Raw genomic sequence first — 18,231 nt, forward strand, 5'->3', positions numbered from 1 at the left:
TTCACATGTGCTCCGATTTAAAAAAAAAAAAGCTTAGTTGAACTAAGAACTTCCCTTTCTCTTAGCTCTCTACCTCCATTAATATAACCAAACCATATATATGCTCTTTTGGCAACCATGCCACAGTCTAGGTAACCCCTCTTTTTTTTCACATGGCTGTCATCTAACACTAGGCCTCCCATGTACATGGGATTGACACAGCTAATGGAGCTTCTTGAAGCCCAGAGAATGTAGCGTTTGCAGGGCCGAACTGCACAGTCACAGGAAGCAAACTCAGCCAAGGCAAGGCCAACTGCCTGAAGGCTTTCTCTGCAGGGTCCTTCCCCTCCCCATATTAAACTTAAAGTTCTATTCAGGTTTGATTTTAACAAATGTGTCGAGGAGAGAGCTCCACAGGAAAGAGTGGAGTCCATGGGGGTAGATCCCTCCCCAACGCCTGAGGAGGGGGCAGGTCCCCTCCCCTCTCCTTATCTTCCCTCCTCATCTAAATGGATTTTGGGGGGAGACCTATACAGGGGAGGGGGCTGGTCCCCAGGCTGTGGGGGTGGTGCCTGGGATAAAGGGCTATGGAGGAACAAGAACCCAGACCAGGGAGGAGTTGGGGAATGGCACAAGGACCATTTGCCAAAATACACAGCCTTCTGATTCCAGATTGAATTTACAGATAAAACACCAGACCACAAGCAGCACCCACTTCCTCTCCCCACTAGGGCTGTAGCTTGAAGGGAGAAGAGACAGTTTCACCAAAACAACGGTCTATCACTCCGGGCCACTCTGTCGGAGCTCCCTGACAGATTGAGGGGACAGAGGAAACCAAAATAAAACGTCGGATAAATTGTGTAGGAGGAATCCAGGAAGGGCCCAGCCAGAGCTGGGCCAGGCATCACGGCTGCCACCACAGCCACTCTGTAGAGTCTCCTTGAGAGGAGGCCAGAAGTCAATATTCCTATCCCCATCTTTCCCCAGACGTCCCTGACCCAGCTCTGCAGTCTGATCTTCCTGCCAAAGGAAAGGAAAAACTTGTCAGTTCTGACTTGGGAGCCTCTGTCCCTGAGTCACTATTACTGAGGCCACGGTGACAGCGGCAACTCTGACCAAGGAGACACATGACCACCTTCCCTGGGAGAACCCAGCTAAGCTTCCTGCGACCTACATTTCTGAGCGACGTAAACCCATTATGAAGCCCGACAGCTTGCCCCACGTCATCTGCCGGAAGAAGCTCCCTCGGGGAGCAGGCTGGGCGGAAGGCAGGCAGGCTGCGGGCAGGAAGAGGCAGGGAAGTGAGTTACACAGGGCTGTGGTGCTGGAAGCAGTCTCTGGATTGAAGTCACACACCCACCCCTTTGCAATCTGCTAAAAAGGAAATGCCATTTGTGGAATGAACCAAGGAAGGGGTGACAAGCCTGCTCAGAATAGACAGGAAGCTTCCCCCAGGCTAACTCGTGTCTAACCAACCAGAAAGGGAAGTTACCCAGCCTCTCTGCACTCAAAATTTTAGTGATTAAAAAACATTTTTTTCTTTCCTGACAACACACACATTTATTTAATTTAAATAAATTTAAGTCATTTATTTAGTATTCAAAACTCCCCAAGCTAAATAAGTGATGTCTTAAGAAGATCGCAATTATGTTTCTGAAATGATTAACGCTTAAAACTGTGCTGAAACTTTCAAGATACTTTGTGTTTCTGTGTGTGTTATGTGTGTGTGTGTAGAGCAAGAGAGAAAAAAGGGTAAAACAAATAGTTAATTGGGAAATCTGGATAAAGGATATAAAAAGCTCTTTGTGCTTATCTTAAAGTTTTTCTGAAAGTTTAAAATTATTTAGAGTAAAAGGTTTTAAAATCTATCAAAAATTCCTGCCTATGTTTGAACATGAGATAACAGCCCCAAGAATTCAGCACAGTTCACAGGCTGTGAGTTTGAGCTGCTTCATGGGCAAAATGGGGCCCTTTGTGGACTAGGGTATTCTATAGGTCAACAAGAGATATCAGAAAAATGGGCCACCAATATTTATTGCTAACCTCACACCAAACTTCTAGACGAGAGGTTGCCGCTTCATCCCTATTTTTCAACTGCCAACCCTCTCCTCCCTCAATCACTTGAACTTTCCTCCTTGCCCACACATTTCTACACTATCAAAAACTTTTAGTAAAAATACTAATTAATTTATTAATTAATTAAAAACAAAGACCCAGTCTAAGAGTGCCCCACATTGCTAAAACTGTCACATCTGGAGCCAGACTGCCCAGGTTCAAATCCCAGCTTTATCACTTATGTGCTGTGTGACCCAAGGGGCTGATCACTTAACAGCTGAACCTCAATTTTCTCATCTGTGAAACAGGAATAATATCTACCCACAGAGCTGTAATGATGATTAAATGAGTTAATCTGTATAAGGGGCTTATATCAGTGACATACATAACAAGTTCTATGCAAGTATTTGCTCTAATAATATAACATTATCATTATCCTCAACATCAACATCTTTTCTTTGCAAACTGCTTGAAAGGGGCAGCTGCAGAAACAGCTGGAAACAAAGTAATTTTGGAGCTGGGAAGAAGGGGACAGAGGCTGGGATAGACAAGGTCCTGGGGGCAGCAATTAGAAGAGTCATTAGCTTCGGAACTCTGAAACAATAAATATTCATGATATGTGAGAAAGCATGATACACAACTGTATGATCTTAATTACATAAAAATGGATGCTTAGTTGTGTAAATACACAGATGAAACCTAGAAGGACACATCAAACGGTCAACTGCTCATGATTTTGGATGACTGTGTCTTCTGCTTCTTGTGGTTTTTGGTTTCCTAGTATGCACATGTTAACTTTTAAGAAATAAATGTTTTTCTAAAAATCTTAAAAAAAAAAAAGTCACGGCAGAAGTGATGCAGCAAGCGTGCACCTGAAGGAGGGCATCCCCTCAATTTACAAACCCTGCTCCTAAAAAGTCAAGCCAAGACTCACAGGAATGTCCATGGCATGGGGGGCAAGTCCCAAAGGTGAAGGCAGGAGGCAGAGGTGGCTCCTCCCAAGGGCCATGGGGAAGAGTGACTAATCAGTGTTTGTTGGCAAATAGAAGGAGCAAAATGCCAACTGTAGGCTGCTGGCCACCTGCAGAAAGGAGCAATGTGGCGAGCACTGGGCAGGGTGAGGAGACCCACTCGCTGGCAGCCTTCATGCACACACCTTCATGCGCACACTGAATGAATGAGCCAATCTCTGCAGCCCTGTTATGGAGGACAGCAGAGAGACCTCCGGGCAGGGGCATCCTATGAGCGATGCACCCGTTTCAGTGGCTGATAAAAAAGTGGCTTAAGGACAGTGTCCCCATCAATGCTCACAGTCAGTCTGAAAATCTCTGAACACAACCCCTGCCCCTCCTCAGCAGCAGGTGAAAGACCAGAATTAGCCCTTTTCTCTGGTAGAAGGAAAAGGTGGAGTTTGCATTAGGTCCCAGCCACAGGAATTTAGGAACAAAGAGGAGTCAAGAGAAGGCGCTGGGCTTCATCCCAAAGTCCAGCCCAGAGCCATTAGGTTTTCTGCAGAACTTAGTCATGAACCTTGCTGTGAACACACCCTCCCTAAAACAAATATTTGGCAAGCTCTGAATAATACATATCCTGACAACAGCCATGACTTAGGAGGCGAGCTCTAAATGGGAGGGGAGGGGTCAGAACATCTGCAGGAGAGGGGGAGGAGCAGAACAGGACCAGAAATGACTGCAAGCCTGCCAAGGGCTGCCCACAACCTGATCACAGGGTCCTCAGTGAGCCTGCAGCCTACCACCCACCACAACCAGATAGGGAAGCAGGAGGGTGGTCAGGCTCTTCTGAGCATGCGCATGGCCTCAGCCAGCAAACGAAGGCAGCCCTTCCATTGGCAGGGGTTACAAGTGTGAGAGGAAGGGATGGTGACTTTCCAGGCAAGGTCCTGCCCTCGCTGCTTTCCATGCCAAGGTCTCGTAGGAGACTATTCAGTTGGGAAGCCAGGAGCTCTTCAGAATAGTCCTGGGGCTCTGAACTCAGATTCCTGCTGTCCCACAAGGTGACAGCCACAACTGACAAGGCCGAGGCCTTGGGGGAACTGGGTGAGGAGGACAATGACTTGGAAGAAGGGCTTTCACCCAAGGGCTCTGCGCTCCCTCTTCTGGGGAACCACCGCAGGATCCTTAGGGAATGAATGCATTTACCCGCTGGGCCTCCTCTTTACACCCCTCACCTGAAAGGCCCAGCAGCTGAAAGGACCAATAGCCCCCTCCCATCCTCCAGCTCATTCACACAGTGAGGATTCCACCCGGGAGTCCTTCTCTATGTATGCCTATGATGGACTCACCCAGGGGCTCAGCCCACCGCTGCTCTGGGGCTGGTTCCTGGGGGTACCCTGCAGCCTGATGCTTAGGCCACAGGGGCTAGTCAGAAGGGAAGTAGAGACCCACCTGGCTTCCACTGCCATGCATGATGTTCTCCGGGGTGTCATAAACCTCAGACTCCATATGAACAGCCTGGTTCTGCTCATGATTCACCTGCACCCGCAGAATTCGAAAGGAAGATCCACCAAGATCCAGGGCGATGAAATCTCCCTTTTCTGTTAGGGAGACAATAACATCACATCAGATTCAAGTGCCTGGGAAGGCTGCACGCTTCACCCACTTCTCAGCAGGGTCTGGCCCCACTTCACTGTGCTTTCGGCCACAAAATAGGAGTCATGTAGACCCCATCACACTACAGCCCCACCTGGAAGAGTGGGCGAGAGCAGCCCTCTCCCAGCTGGGTGTCCCTAGGCAGACAGCTTCACACAGTTCCGCTCAGTCCCAACTGCAGAACGAAAGTATGGACTTCATTAAAGTACCAACCATCGTTCTCCAAGTCTTTACCCCTTCTCACAAATGGCTATACTATCCATAAGGTAAAAATAAAAACAGCATTTCAACTCAGCGCAAACCCTGCATCTGAGGTCTATTCCATGCCTTGAGTTCCTTCCCTATCAGCTGAGACACCAATTCCAGCTAGTCCATACCTCCACTGATTCCCCAGGGGATTTTTTTTTTTTAATTGTAGTAAAATATACATAACATAAAATTTTCCACTGCAACCATTTCTGTGTACAGCCCACTGACATTAAAAATGTTCACAATGTTACACAACTACCACCACCATCCTCAGAAATTTCCATCATCCCAAACAGAACCTCTATAACCATTAAGCAGTAATTCCTCATTTCCCCTGTCCCCAACCCCAGGCAAACACTATTCTACTTTTTACTTCTATGAATTTGCCTATTCTAGATATTTCTCATAAAAAAAATCATATAGTATCTGTCCTTTAGTGTCTGGCCTATTTCGCATTGTATCAAGTCTCCAGGGTTGATCCATGTTATAGCCTATATCAGTAGTTCACTCTGTTTTCAGGCTGGGTGATATTTCCTTGTATGTGTATCCATTCATCAGATACTGGACACTCCTGTTGTTTCTGCCCAGGGGATGTTATTAACAGAAGTCCCTCCTGGTCACACAAGAGTAAGCTGGCTTGAACCAGTCTTATTCCTCACGACCAATGTGAGCAGTGATTGGGGTGGACCTCAGTGGGTTAGAGAAAGACAACAGGCCTGTGTGTCAAGACCACCACAGAGCACCAGTGGAGGTGGCTGTGATGAGAAACCAAGCCACTAAGCCTCCACCCAGCATCCTCTATCCCAGGTCCCCTCCAAAATCAATGAAAATCTGTTCATTTTACTTCTGATGCTACATTATCACTGTCTCACCATCACCTTACTTTCTTGATGATGACTTTTGAAGCATAAGAGTTTATAATTTTGATAAAGTGCGACTTATCTTTTTTCTTCTATGGCTAATGCTTTTCGGGTCATATCTAAAAATCCATTGCCAAATTCAAGGTCACAAAGATTCGTACCTATGCTTCCTTCTAAGAGTTTTACAGTTTTAGTTCTTACATTGAGGTATTTGGTCCATTTTGAGTTAATCTGTGTATATGGTCTGAAGTAGAGGTTCAGCTTCCTTCTTTGGCACATGGACGGTTGTTGCTTAGTTGCTGAGTCGTGTTTTTTGTGATCCAATGGACTATAACCCCCCAAGTTCCTCTGTCCATGGATTTCCCAGGCAAGAATACTGGAGTGGGTTGCCATTTCCTTCTCCAGAGGATCCTCCCGACCCAGGGATGGAACCCATGTCTCCTATGTCTCCTGCACTGACAGGCAGATTCTTTACCAGGCAGGCACTGTCAAATAGCAACACCATTTGCTAAACAGACTATTCTTTCCCTCACTGAAAAGTCTTGACACCCTTGCCAAAAATCAAGTGACCATAAATGTATGGATTTATTTCTGAACTCCCAATTCCTTTTTTCCCCCCCGTTTTGAACTGTAATTGACATAGTGAACACTCAATTCTGATTCATTGATCTGTACATCTATCCTAACAGCAGTACCACACTGACCTGACTGCTTCTGAAAATTTGAAACTGGGAAGTGAAAGTCCTCCAACCCTGTTCTTTTGCAACACTGTTTTCACTATTTTGAGCCCCTTGAAGTTTTTATTTTTTTTAAGTAATGGATTGTTGGGTTTTTTTTTTAACTTCTTTTTTATAAACTGACACCCTCTTTGTATTTGATTCCAACAAACTTTAGGTTCTGACACACTGCTCTATTTCTGGAACTTAGAATGGTTGTTTGGCATATAATATGAACACAACCAATATTAACAGTTGAATTAATGAGGGTGGCAAAGGAATCGAGGAATAAACCAAAGACATTTACAACTGAATTTCTGTTCTTATCCTCTCAAGCTCGTTGAGGGAAAAACTACAACTTAGGATTCTTTACATCTGCCCTTGGTACCGAGGGTAGTTCAATAAGTGCTTGGTAGCTGCTTGATCACAAGGGTTGGTGGCCCATTCATTCATTCAAGGAAGTTTGGCTTCTTGTTCATTACACAGGAAGCAGTTATACCACTGATTGGTTGTTTGTTTTCTTAGCAACAGCTTTATGGGAAATAATTAAAATATCACATTTTATTTTATTTTTATTATTTGGCCGTGCCACATGGCTCAAGGGGGCGTGGGCATCAAACCCATGCCCCCTGCAATAAAAGAGTGAAGTCCTAACTGCACCACTGGACTACCAAGGAAGTCTGCACCTATCACATTCTAAAGTGTACAGTTTGGTGAGTTTTAGTATATTTACATCACCACTATCTAATTACAGAAAATTTTCATCATCCACAAAAGAAACTCTATACCCATTAGCAGTCACTCCCCATTTCCTCCCAAACCGCCTCATCCACTAACAGCCACTAATTCACTGTCTGTCTCAAGAGATTTCCCTGTTCTGGACATTTCATTACAATGGACACATACAATACGTGGTCCCCTGTGGCTGACTTCTTTCATGTACCATAATGCTTTCAAGGTTCACCTGCATTGAAGCACATACCAGTACCTCATTCCTTTCTGTGACAGGTTACATTCCACAGTATGGATATACCACATGATGTTGCTGTTTTAAAACTGCTTCTGTGATCACAACAAACTGTGGAAAATTCTTAAAGAGACTGGAATATCAGATCACCCTACCTGCCTCCTGAGAAACCTGTATGCAAGTCAAGAAGTAACAGTTAGGACCAGGCATGGAACAATGGACTGGTTCAAAATTGGGAAAGGAGTATGTCAAGGTTACTTGTCACCCTGCTTATTTAACTTGAATGCAGAGTACATCAAGCAAAATGCCAGGCTGGATGAATCACAAGCTGGAAACAAGATTGTCAGGAGAAATATCAATAACCTCAGATATGCACATGATACCACCCTAAATGGTACAAAGCAAAGAAGAACTAAAAAGCCTCTTGATGAAAGTGAAAGAGCAGAGTGAAAAAGTTGGCTTAAAACCCAACGTTCAAAAAACTAAGATCACAGCATCCAGCCCCAACACTTCATGGCAAATAGATACAGAAAAAATGGAAACCATGACAGACTTTATTTTCTTGGGCTTCAAAATTACTGCAGATTGTGACTGCACCCATGAAATTAAGAGGCTAGCTCCTTGAAAGAAAAGCTATGACAAACCTAGACAGTATATTAAAAAGCAGAGACATCGCTTTGCCAACAAAGGTCTGTATAGTTCAAGCTATGGTTTTTACAGTAGTCATGTACAAGACGTGAGAGCTGGACCATAAAGAAGGCTGAGCACTGAAGAATTTTTGCTTTCGAACTGTGGTGCTGGAGAAGACTCTTTGATCCCTTGGACATCAAGGAGATCAAGCCAGTCAATCCTAGAGGAAATCAACCCTGAATGTTCAGGAAGGACTGATGCTGAAGCGCCAACATTTTGGCCACTTGATGTGAAGAGCCAACCCATTGGAAAAGACCCTGATGCTGGGAAAGACTGAGCGCAGGAGGAGAAGGGGGCGACAGAGGACGAGATGGTTGGATGGCATCAGAGACTCAATGACATGAGCTTGAGCAATCTCTGGGAGATAGTGAAGGACAGGGAAGTCTGGCGTGCTGCAGTCCGTCAGTCAGAGTTGGACACAACTTAGCAACTGAGCAACAACGGTCCAAAGGAAAGAGGCCAAGTGGGAATGCTAGGAAGAAGGTGTCTCAGCTTTGTGAGAAATTCTGACCCTGATGTCATAGGTCATTCAAATTAGTTTTGGGTTTTCCCTGAGTTCTCATCAGAATCCTAATCCCTTACACTACTACTGGGTAAAAAAAATAAATGTGATATGAGAGGGTTCCTTCTCAGGAGAATGAATTACTAGAACATCAGAAACACTTAACTTTACTATCACTCATTGAGCCTTTCTGTTCTCCAATTGCTAAGTACTTCTTCTGGCTCATTTTACTTCTAACCCCTCTCCACTCTATGAAGTAGGTACTATTATGATCCCCGTTCTGCAGATGAGCAAGTAAAGTCTGGGAGGGGTTAGGGAACTTGCCCAAGCACACAGCCAGTAATTGACAGAGCCAGAATTTGAATCAAAAGGCCAAATTCATAGCCATTGGATACAACTGCCTCTTAGACAGACCTCAGGAACAAGGATCCCCAGAGAGGGCATTAGAGTGAGATCAGCACATCAGGAATGGCTACATCTCTCTATAAACCACTTGTGTACAGGGAAACAACACATGCAAAAGCGAACACTGTGCTAGGATGAAAATATGGGAGCTTTTCCTTTGTAACATTTTTATTTAATTAATTCATTTACTGTTCAGTCAGTAAAGAATTTGCCTGTAGTGCAGGAGACCCAGGTTCGATCCTTGGGTTGGGAAGGTCCCCTGGAGAAGGAAATGGCAACCCACTCCAGTATCCTTGCTTGGAAAATCTCATGGATAGAGGAACCTGGTGGATTGCAGTCCATGGGGTCGCAAAGAATCGGGCACAACTGAGGGACTAACACACACACACACACACACACACTGTTTTAATTTTTTAAAAAAAGTTATTTATTTCACGTTTTGCACTGGCTTTCATCATAACTTTAAAAAATAGCTTGAGAAATCTTGATAAATCAATCAGGTCAAAAGTCTCATCTTCAGTTGAATCAAGGGACTAAGTAAAAGCAGGCTCTTGTGCTCAAGTTCCACGTGATGGTGGGAGATCTCTTGCTTATTGGTGTCATTGTCAACACACAACAGGAAGGAATCAGGTTTCAGGCAGCACCCCTGAAGCCCCAGCTCTCAAGTTTTCAAGCAGGATAAGTTTAAATGATCTCATCTGCCTCTAGGTCAGGGAAGAACCTGGCCTTAGGGTGCATGGGGCCGGCCCACACTTCTGCAGCTCTGTAAGACCCCTGCCCCGTCCCAGCCTCCCACCACAGTCTGTCCACCCCATTTCTCCTTTTTTTTTTTTTTTTTTTTAACAAACACAGGTCAATAGGGTTTCAGGGAGTTAGGGGCAGAGAAGGAGAAAAGTTAGCCTTGAGATGATTTGTGAAGGGGCCTTTCCCTGAAGGCATTTTACAAGAGGTCGCTGTTAAGCCCAGTGCAGCCCCTGATCCTTTCCTGAGCAGTGACCCTGATTCCAGGGTGTGTTTGCGCTTGCTAAAAGAAATGGCAGTTGGCATCTCTTCTGTAAATCACATTTGCAGCTCAGGAAATATGGGACAAATATTAACTCGCCTCCTCAATCTATGGATAAGGTAGCTCCAACCAAACCTGCTGAATGACTTGCTCATGGTCACACCTGCGCAAGGCCAGGGCCCTTCCCTTTCCTTAGTCACTCATATACTTGCAAATACTGGGATGCTCATTCATACATACACACACACACACATATACACATAAAGTTTTATCTTCCTCATCTGGGTGATGAGCAATTTGAAGGCAAGGGCAATTTAGCATGCTTACTTCCTTCTCCCCAGTACTGAGTCCCACATAGGGACTCAGTAGGCAAATCAGAAAGTGTTTGCAGCTAGTTCAGTTAGAACACCTGGGTTAAATGCATGGTCTGTTCAGCGCTATCCTCTGCCAGGCAAAGGACACCAAGGAATGACTTCTGGTAAGGTGTCCAGAAAGCTTTGTTTGCTGTCTGGTGTCTCTTTAGATAACCACCCTTCCCGTTTTGTCATCTGAATTGGGGGTGGGGTTGACCGCCTGTTCCATGTGACCCAAGAGCATCCAGAGTTCCCAGCTTTGGCCAACGTGATTGGTTCAGGGTGGGCACGTCACCCACATCAGCCAATCACCACCTTCTCCAAGACCACCCCAGGACCTCTAGTTTGGAGATGAGGTGTCAGCTACGGCTGCTGGGGCTACCTCTGCCCCCATAAGGGAGAGGCAGCCTACGAATGAAGCCTTGGTTAAGAGACATATGAGGCCTTGGTTACAGGAGCCAACTTACAACTACATTTTCCATTATGTGAACCTAGAATTCCCTTTCTTGCTTATACAACTTTGAGTTAGATTTCTTTCAGTTATAAGCAGAGGCTGCCAGCAGCTCAATATTCTTAATTCAATATTCTTTACTAGGCAATGGGTGCTCCAAATACCAACTTGCCCTCCATAAAGGATGTATCCTCCCCTTTATCTCAGTTGGTCCCCCCCATTCAGAGCTGTGGTGTTCAATCACCCAGCTGCAGAGGAACCAGAGCTGTAGTTTGTGGGCTCATCCACATTATGAGGGGTATTGGGGTGGGGGTAAGACAGCCTGCCTTTGCTTCCTCCCTTTTTTTGTCTCCTCCCTCCCATAACATCACAGGGATGCTGGTGAATTCTGAAAAGCTCTGACATTTTCCTCCAGGGAGAGACCTCTACCTTTAGGTCTGATGGGTAGGGGCCTTTGGCCACATTGGATGGGAAGGGCCTTCCAAAGTTGGGAAATTCTTCCAAAGAATTCTTCATTGTTGTTTAGTTGCTAAGCTGTGCCTGATTCTTTTGTGACCCCATGGACTGTACCCTGCCAGGCTCCTCTTTCCATAGGATTTCCCAGGCAAGAATCCTGGAATGGGTTGCCATTTCCTTCTCCAGGGGATCTTCCTGACCCAGCGATCGAACCCACGTCTCCTGCATTGGCAGGCAGATTCTTTACCATGGAGCCACCAGGGACGCTCATTAAGAATTCTTAGAAAGTCATTTATTAAGTTATAATGATGACCAGCAGAACAATGACTCTCTGTAACTCTCATGGTGGTTTGCAGTTTCCAAAGCACTTTGATCCTTCTGACAGCCTTGTGAGGCAGGCACAGCAGGACTGCCACACCCATTTTACAGATGAGGAAATGGAGGCTTATAGCAGTGAAGTGACTTCTCCAAGATCACAACAGATAATAAGCAGCAGAGCCGGAGATTAATCCAGTGGTCTGAAACTCTATTTTCCCCTTCAGTTTCAAGTTCAGTCTCCTTGCCGCAGCTGACTTCCTTTCTTACTTCCTCTTCAAATCTTTGGCTTCAACCTTCCTGCCTGCCACTGCCGAGACTTCATCCTACATTTCCCATTTCCACTGAAGCCAAGAACTGCTCTTCTATAGAAGGCTCATTAAACAAAGCATCTGAAGGGCCCCTGGCAACTCTCCACTTTCTAATGACAGCCATTATTACCAGCAAATAATGGAAAACAAACACTGAAACAGATGTCTCTCTTCAGTCCAGACCTGTGCTGGAATACAGGGCAAACAAAACTCAGCGTTCATGAAATGCCTCCCGTTGCCTGCTCCATGAATTACTCCTGTACACAAGACACAAAGCCTCCTGTCTGCAATCCTGCTAGGGTTAGGGTTAGGGTTTAGGGTTTACACCGTCATCAGAAACCCAACTGGAATGCTAGGCATTTCGGAGATTTCATCAAATGAAGAGAATTTCTGAGATAATCCAACCATCTTCCCACATAAGGACAGAGAAAGGTAAGTAAACAGCCCAAATGCAGTGAGAAAAGGAAACGTTTTCCTTCCTTTGGCTGGAAAGCAGTGTATCTTAAGCCCCACCAATTTAACTGTGAGTGTGCTAAGTCGCTCCAGTCATGCCTGACTCTGCGACCCTACGGACTGTAGCCTGCCAGACTCCTCTGTCCGTGGGATTCTCCAGGCAAGAATACTGGAGTAGGTTGCCATGCCCTCCCTCCAGGGGATCTTCCTGACCCCGGGATCTTACATCTCCTGCACTGGCAGGTGTGTTCTTTACCACCAGCGCCACCTGGGAAGTCCAGGAAGAAGTGTGTTAGTCGTCCAGTCGTGTCTGACTCTGCAACCCCATGGACGGTAGCCTTCCAGGCTCCTCTATCCATGGGATTTCCCAGGCAAGAATACTGGACTGGGTTACCATTCCCTTCTCCAGAGGTTCTTCCTGCCCCAGGGATCAAACCTGGGTCTCCCATATTGCAAGCAGATTCTTTACCACCTGAGCCACCAGGGGAAGCCCAGGACCACACCTCAAATCAAACATTCTAAACTTATCCTCTGGGTGAAGAGCACACTAAGGAACCACAAGGCAGAAACAAGGAAATCTTCAACTCAATTTACCCTCAAGAAGCCTACAATCTAATTGATATTTACAATATCCTGAGTGATAAATGACAAGATAAGAAAAAAAGGGGAAGTTTCCCAAGTGAGAATCAAAGTCGGGCAGGCCTTCTGACAGAAGCTGGATACAGATGGGCAGTTTCCCCAGAAACTGGGCACCTTTGAACAGGGTTTCTGTTTAGCCAAGTCACCAGCATAAAAAGGCTTCAGTATCTTCCTCCTTTATGTATTATTCATATCTTTCCCATTGCAAAAAGGATATGCAGCAGCTAAAAGCCACTTTAGGGTTTTGCATCTTTTTTTAACCTAATGTATAGATTACTTGAGAACAATTAATGAAAAAGCACTGCCCATTAAAATCGTCAAAAGGGGGGAAATTAACAAAAATGGGCTGATAACATTTTCAAAAAAAATCAATACAGTTTCAAAAGGCAACAGTTTTCAGTAATCCAGTCATCAGGGTCAAGGTCAGCAGGAAAGGAAAGGTTTGCTTCTCCCTCTGACTTGGAAGTCACATCACCGCTTGACGGGCAGGGGCACCTCTCCACTGCAGTGACTCCAATTTATCCTTTGGTGGTTTGGGATTACCACTAATTCTGTCACTGACTAATTATACAGGTGAAACAGTAATTAACATCTCAAAAAGAGACTAGCACCATGGTTTACTATGAAGGAGACCCACATTCTGGCTCCTCCAAGGGACCTTGTGGTTGGAGGCACTTCCATCAAAAAGTGGCAAGGACCGGATTGGTGCCCAAGGCCTTGGCATCAATATCAGTGTCTATGTGGGGCTGGAGGGACCATTCCAGGAGGAGTGTGGGCCCCTGGACACCTGACTTGAGCCCACCCATGAATATTAGGAACAATCAGAGAGAGAAGAGCTACACAGTATTTTATGGTTGCACAGTATCCCCACCAAAAGGCACAGAAGTCCTAACCCTGGGTACCTGTAAATGTGGCCTTATTTGGAAAAGGGTCTTTTTAGATGATGTAATCGGATGAAGAGGCGGTCATGAGTGTGGGTTCTGGTCTGACTGGCATCCTTATTAGAGGAAAATGCCACATGACGACAGAGGCTGAGTGGAGAGATGCAGGTGCGTGTCAGGGAACGTCAGGGACTGCCAGCCACCCCCAGAAGCCAGCAAGGGGCAAGGAAAGACTTCACCCAGCGTCTCGGAAGGAGCACGGCCCCACCAACACCTTGATTTTGGACTTCAACCTTCCAGAACTGTGAGACAATCACTCTCATTTAAAGCCATGCGGTTCATGGGACTTCATTACAGCAGCCTTGGAAACTAACACAGAGCAGAAGAAACAGTCCCCAGGGAGAGGTGGAGCTGGGGAAGGGCTAGCCGTCCAGGCCAGGGGAGCCAGGGCCTCAGGGTGGGTCCTGGGGACTCAGGGCTTTGGCGTCTCCCCTTCCTCCTCCTCCTCCTCTCAGCACGGCTCTGTGCTCCCGAGGGGCCCTGAACGTTCGGGCCCACTCACTTCTCTTCACACTGGACATGAGAGAGGCTCAGAAGGAGGCATGGGGCCCAGGCTGCTGGCTCCAGTTCCACAAACTCTAGGACAGCATTTCCCAACACGGCCGTAATCACCACCTACATCATCACATTTAAGACACCACTGATTGTGGACACATCGTTATTTTATGTCACGCGAAGAGAGAAAAAAATGCTGCTCACAGTAATTTAAAGAGGCAACTACTGCACAGTGCACTGCTGATTTCAGAGGACTCAACAACAAAGACAAAAATAGGGTCTCGAAATAGATGAAATATAGTAGTAAATACTGGGGGAAAGAGCAAACAGGTTTGGGGAAAAGGCAGGTAGCCGGGTTTAATAGTCTCTCCTGCAGGACTGCTCAGGGCCTTTAGCACCCTGGTATCGGCTTCCAATCTCTTGTTTTCTTTTCTTTTTGATTTTCCATGCCACGTAACATGTGGTATCTTAGTTCCGACCAGGGGTCAAATCCACGCGCCCTGCGCTGGAAGCACAGGGTCCTAACCTCGGGGCGACCAAGTCCCTGCTCTGGGTCTCTAAGAGGGGTCTCTGGGAATGTTGTTTTTCCCAAATAAGAATGCATGTGGAGCCCTGTTTTCAAGTGGCTAGATTACTACTGTATCTGGATCACACTTTGAGTCCCTCAGCCCTAAAAATGTGAAGGTATGAGGCAGGGCACCCCCTGCTGACACACGGGCCACGGAAGGGAAGCTGGCTTGCAGGCAGCTTTCAGGAGGAAAGGGAAGGAACCTCTCATGGGACATGCCAGCACAGGGCCAGTCACACAAGATCAGGGGTCCCCCGAGCATCAGGCATCCTTCTGAGTTATCTAAGCAAAGCCAGAGCGGGGGCCCTGGGGGGCCGCGCCTCTATCTTATCTCCCTTTCCCCCTTCTCTCAGCAGACAGCATGCAGAGCCAGATGCAGAATTCAACTAACCTGGTAAAGACACAAATGCTTCTGGACACGGGTGCCATTCGGGGTTGGGAAAAGTAGGAGCAAACTACAAAGCCAGAGATATGAGAAAAATACCCAGGGGACACTGTGGTCTGGTCACTCTGATGGCCAGAGTCTCCTCGGTAGTCATAAAAGAGCCTAAACTGCTGGTGAGCAAGACCTCAAGGAAAACAAAAGGATAAAAGTGGGGTAGATTTTTAAAAGTCGGGAAACATGAGAAATACAAGTACCAGTGTGTGTGCGTGAAGTAAACCCCACCTGTGGCCATAAGGCACACAAGAGCACCCGCCCTTCCATGGTGTCCCAGTCTGTTCAGGACTTTAAAGGCCGGCTGCTGGCACAAAAGGACCTTCCCACCGCGCCCAGTCACTCCAACACGCAGTGCACCTGCCCGTCTTTCATAAACATCAGCTGAAACAGCTGCAGTTTTCCTGATGGCCATTTTGAAGGCTGCATATCAGATGCCTCAAATCACGGCTTTCAATGAGTCTCCAGAGCAGGGAAGAAATAGCAGGAGAGCGTAAGGGCCATACTCTCGGAGTGTGTACTCACAACCCCAAGAGAAATTTAACTTTCATAATCTCTCTCCCTCCCTTGCACATGGCAGGTGAACCCCAGCCTAGAGGACAGAACCCAGCTCAAGGCGGGATTCCTGGGCATGTGCTAAGCTGGGGTAGGCACAACACCCACTACTGGGTCAGCCAGACAGAACGACTTCCACGGAGCAGGCCAAGGCCAGGCTATGCGCTCTCAGCTTCCACTCTGCCAAGCGGAGGGACTGAGGCCACTCCCCTAGGGCGGGGCAACGACAATCCTCAGGAAGCCCCCAAATGCCCACTGTGGGACATGAGCCACACGATGCAGACCAAGAGGGTAATTTCCCTTTTCCAATCCTACTCCCCTCACCATTTCTCTGCTTGAGGGGCCACCCTGACTTAGCATCTATGAAATTTGTTCAAATGGGGACCTGAATCTCCCCTCTGGGCCTGAGATCCACCTGGCCACTAGGGTTGCTGCTTATCTGGGATAGTACAGGGAGGCCCTGGTGCCCTGATGAAGAGATTCTCCTAACATGAACTCTTGGCTTGTTCTGGAACCTTTCCTGTCCTGGAGATGTAAGAATAATTCACACAGCATCGGAAAGATCCATGAACGCTATGCTCTCTTTCCACAAGTCACTAGACAGTCAGGACAATCAGGGGAGGTCAGCCTGGTCCAAACATGGTCCCCTATCACACGACAGAATCCCAACAAACATAAACTGGATGGATGGATGGAATGATGGATGAATGGATGGATAGATGAATGGATGGAATGGTGAATGGATGGATGGATAGGTGAATGGATGGATGGATAGGTGAATGGATGGAATGGTGAATGGATGGATGGATAGGTGAATGGATGGAATGGTGAATGGATGGATGGATAGGTGAATGGATGGAATGGTGAATGGATGGATGGGAGAACAGATGGATGGAATGGTGAATGGATGGATGGATAGGTGAATGGATGGAATGGTGAATGGATGGATGGGAGAACAGATGGATGGAATGGTGAATGGATGGATAACTGGCAGTTGGAAGGATGGTTTCACAGAGCATTCAGCCCTGAGAGCCCATTCTGTGGGTGTGAGACTCACCTGAGCCATCGGGAATAGACCTTACAAACGTTGGCAACATCTTGACTGTGGCTGTCGGATTAAAATCCCGGGAGAGGCCATTCTTCATCTCCTTTTTGAAACGATTCATGATATCTAACAGAGTTTCATCAGAGAGCCGCATGGCATAGAGATACTTGTCAATCTAGAGGAAGGATGAGAAGAAAAGAAAGTGAGGCCAAGGCTGAGGAAAGTCGTTTCAGCTCCAGTCTGGTTGGAGGAGGACAGGGATGCCAGGGTGAGATACCCATCTGCTGCTGCTACTGCTAAGTCGCTTCAGTCGTGTCCAGCTCTGTGCGACCCCATAGATGGCAGCCAACCAGGCTCCTCTGTCCCTGGGATTCTCCAGGCAAGAACACTAGAGTGAGAGGTACCCATCTAAGACCATACAGATCCATGGGCCCTGGAGCACACATGCTGATCCATCCTTGAGCTGCCATCAACCATGTTGCCCAGAGCAGGTTTGCAAATGCTCTGAGCCCTGGTCCCTCTCCTGTAAAATGAACGAGACACCTCCAAGGTCCCTACCAACCCTCAAATATTACATGGAAACTGTCCTTTGATCCCCAAGCACATGCCAGAGGCACATTAAGCCTCCATGCGACTCCTTCCCTCTGGCTCATCCTCACATGGATGGCAGTGCCCCAGAACAAGGGCTCCAAAGCCATCACCTGGGGCTCAAATCCCAGCTCCATCGCTTAACAGCTGTGTGAATTTCAGTTTCCTCAACTGAAAAACTGAGATGATAAACAGAACCTCCTTCGTGGAATGTTACAAGATCAAAGGAGACAGAGGAGCCCTTGGAACACAGAAAAGTGCTCAATAAACATCAGCAATTTCTTACTAGGGTCGTGAGGCAGTGGTGCTGATGGGTTTCCTTGGGCATGACTTCTAGGTGAAAGGAAATGGCTAGTGAAGGGCCGGAGCCCTTCAGGACATGCCGCTTCAGGCCCAGGGCACAGAGACCTTAACCTCACTATCCCGAAAAGGTCTGGAAGAGCCCAAGTTCCCATGCCTGTGTGCCAGAGCCCATGTGCCCACTCTTCCAGATCAGACCACCCCTGACTCAACCAGGACCGAACCAACCTGCCCCTCTTCCTGGGTTACCTGCTCTCCTCCAGGATCCCAGGATCCCAACCTTAGGCCTC

General features: G+C 46.9%; 1 protein-coding gene across 1 annotated transcript in view; it reads right to left on the bottom strand.

Moving 5' to 3' along the window:
• The window catches only part of HK1 (hexokinase 1), a 72,024-nt gene that overhangs the window by 36,106 nt on the left and 17,687 nt on the right, over positions 1 to 18,231 (bottom strand). The window contains exons 2-3 of the mRNA XM_052641328.1: positions 17,066 to 17,228; positions 4,440 to 4,588 (exon numbers count right to left, since the gene is read on the bottom strand). Coding sequence (XP_052497288.1) covers positions 4,440 to 4,588; positions 17,066 to 17,228 — 312 coding nt within the window. The remainder of the gene's footprint in view (positions 1 to 4,439; positions 4,589 to 17,065; positions 17,229 to 18,231) is intronic.

Source organism: Budorcas taxicolor, chromosome 5, assembly GCF_023091745.1.
Source record: "Budorcas taxicolor isolate Tak-1 chromosome 5, Takin1.1, whole genome shotgun sequence".
Lineage (NCBI taxonomy): Eukaryota > Metazoa > Chordata > Mammalia > Artiodactyla > Bovidae > Budorcas > Budorcas taxicolor.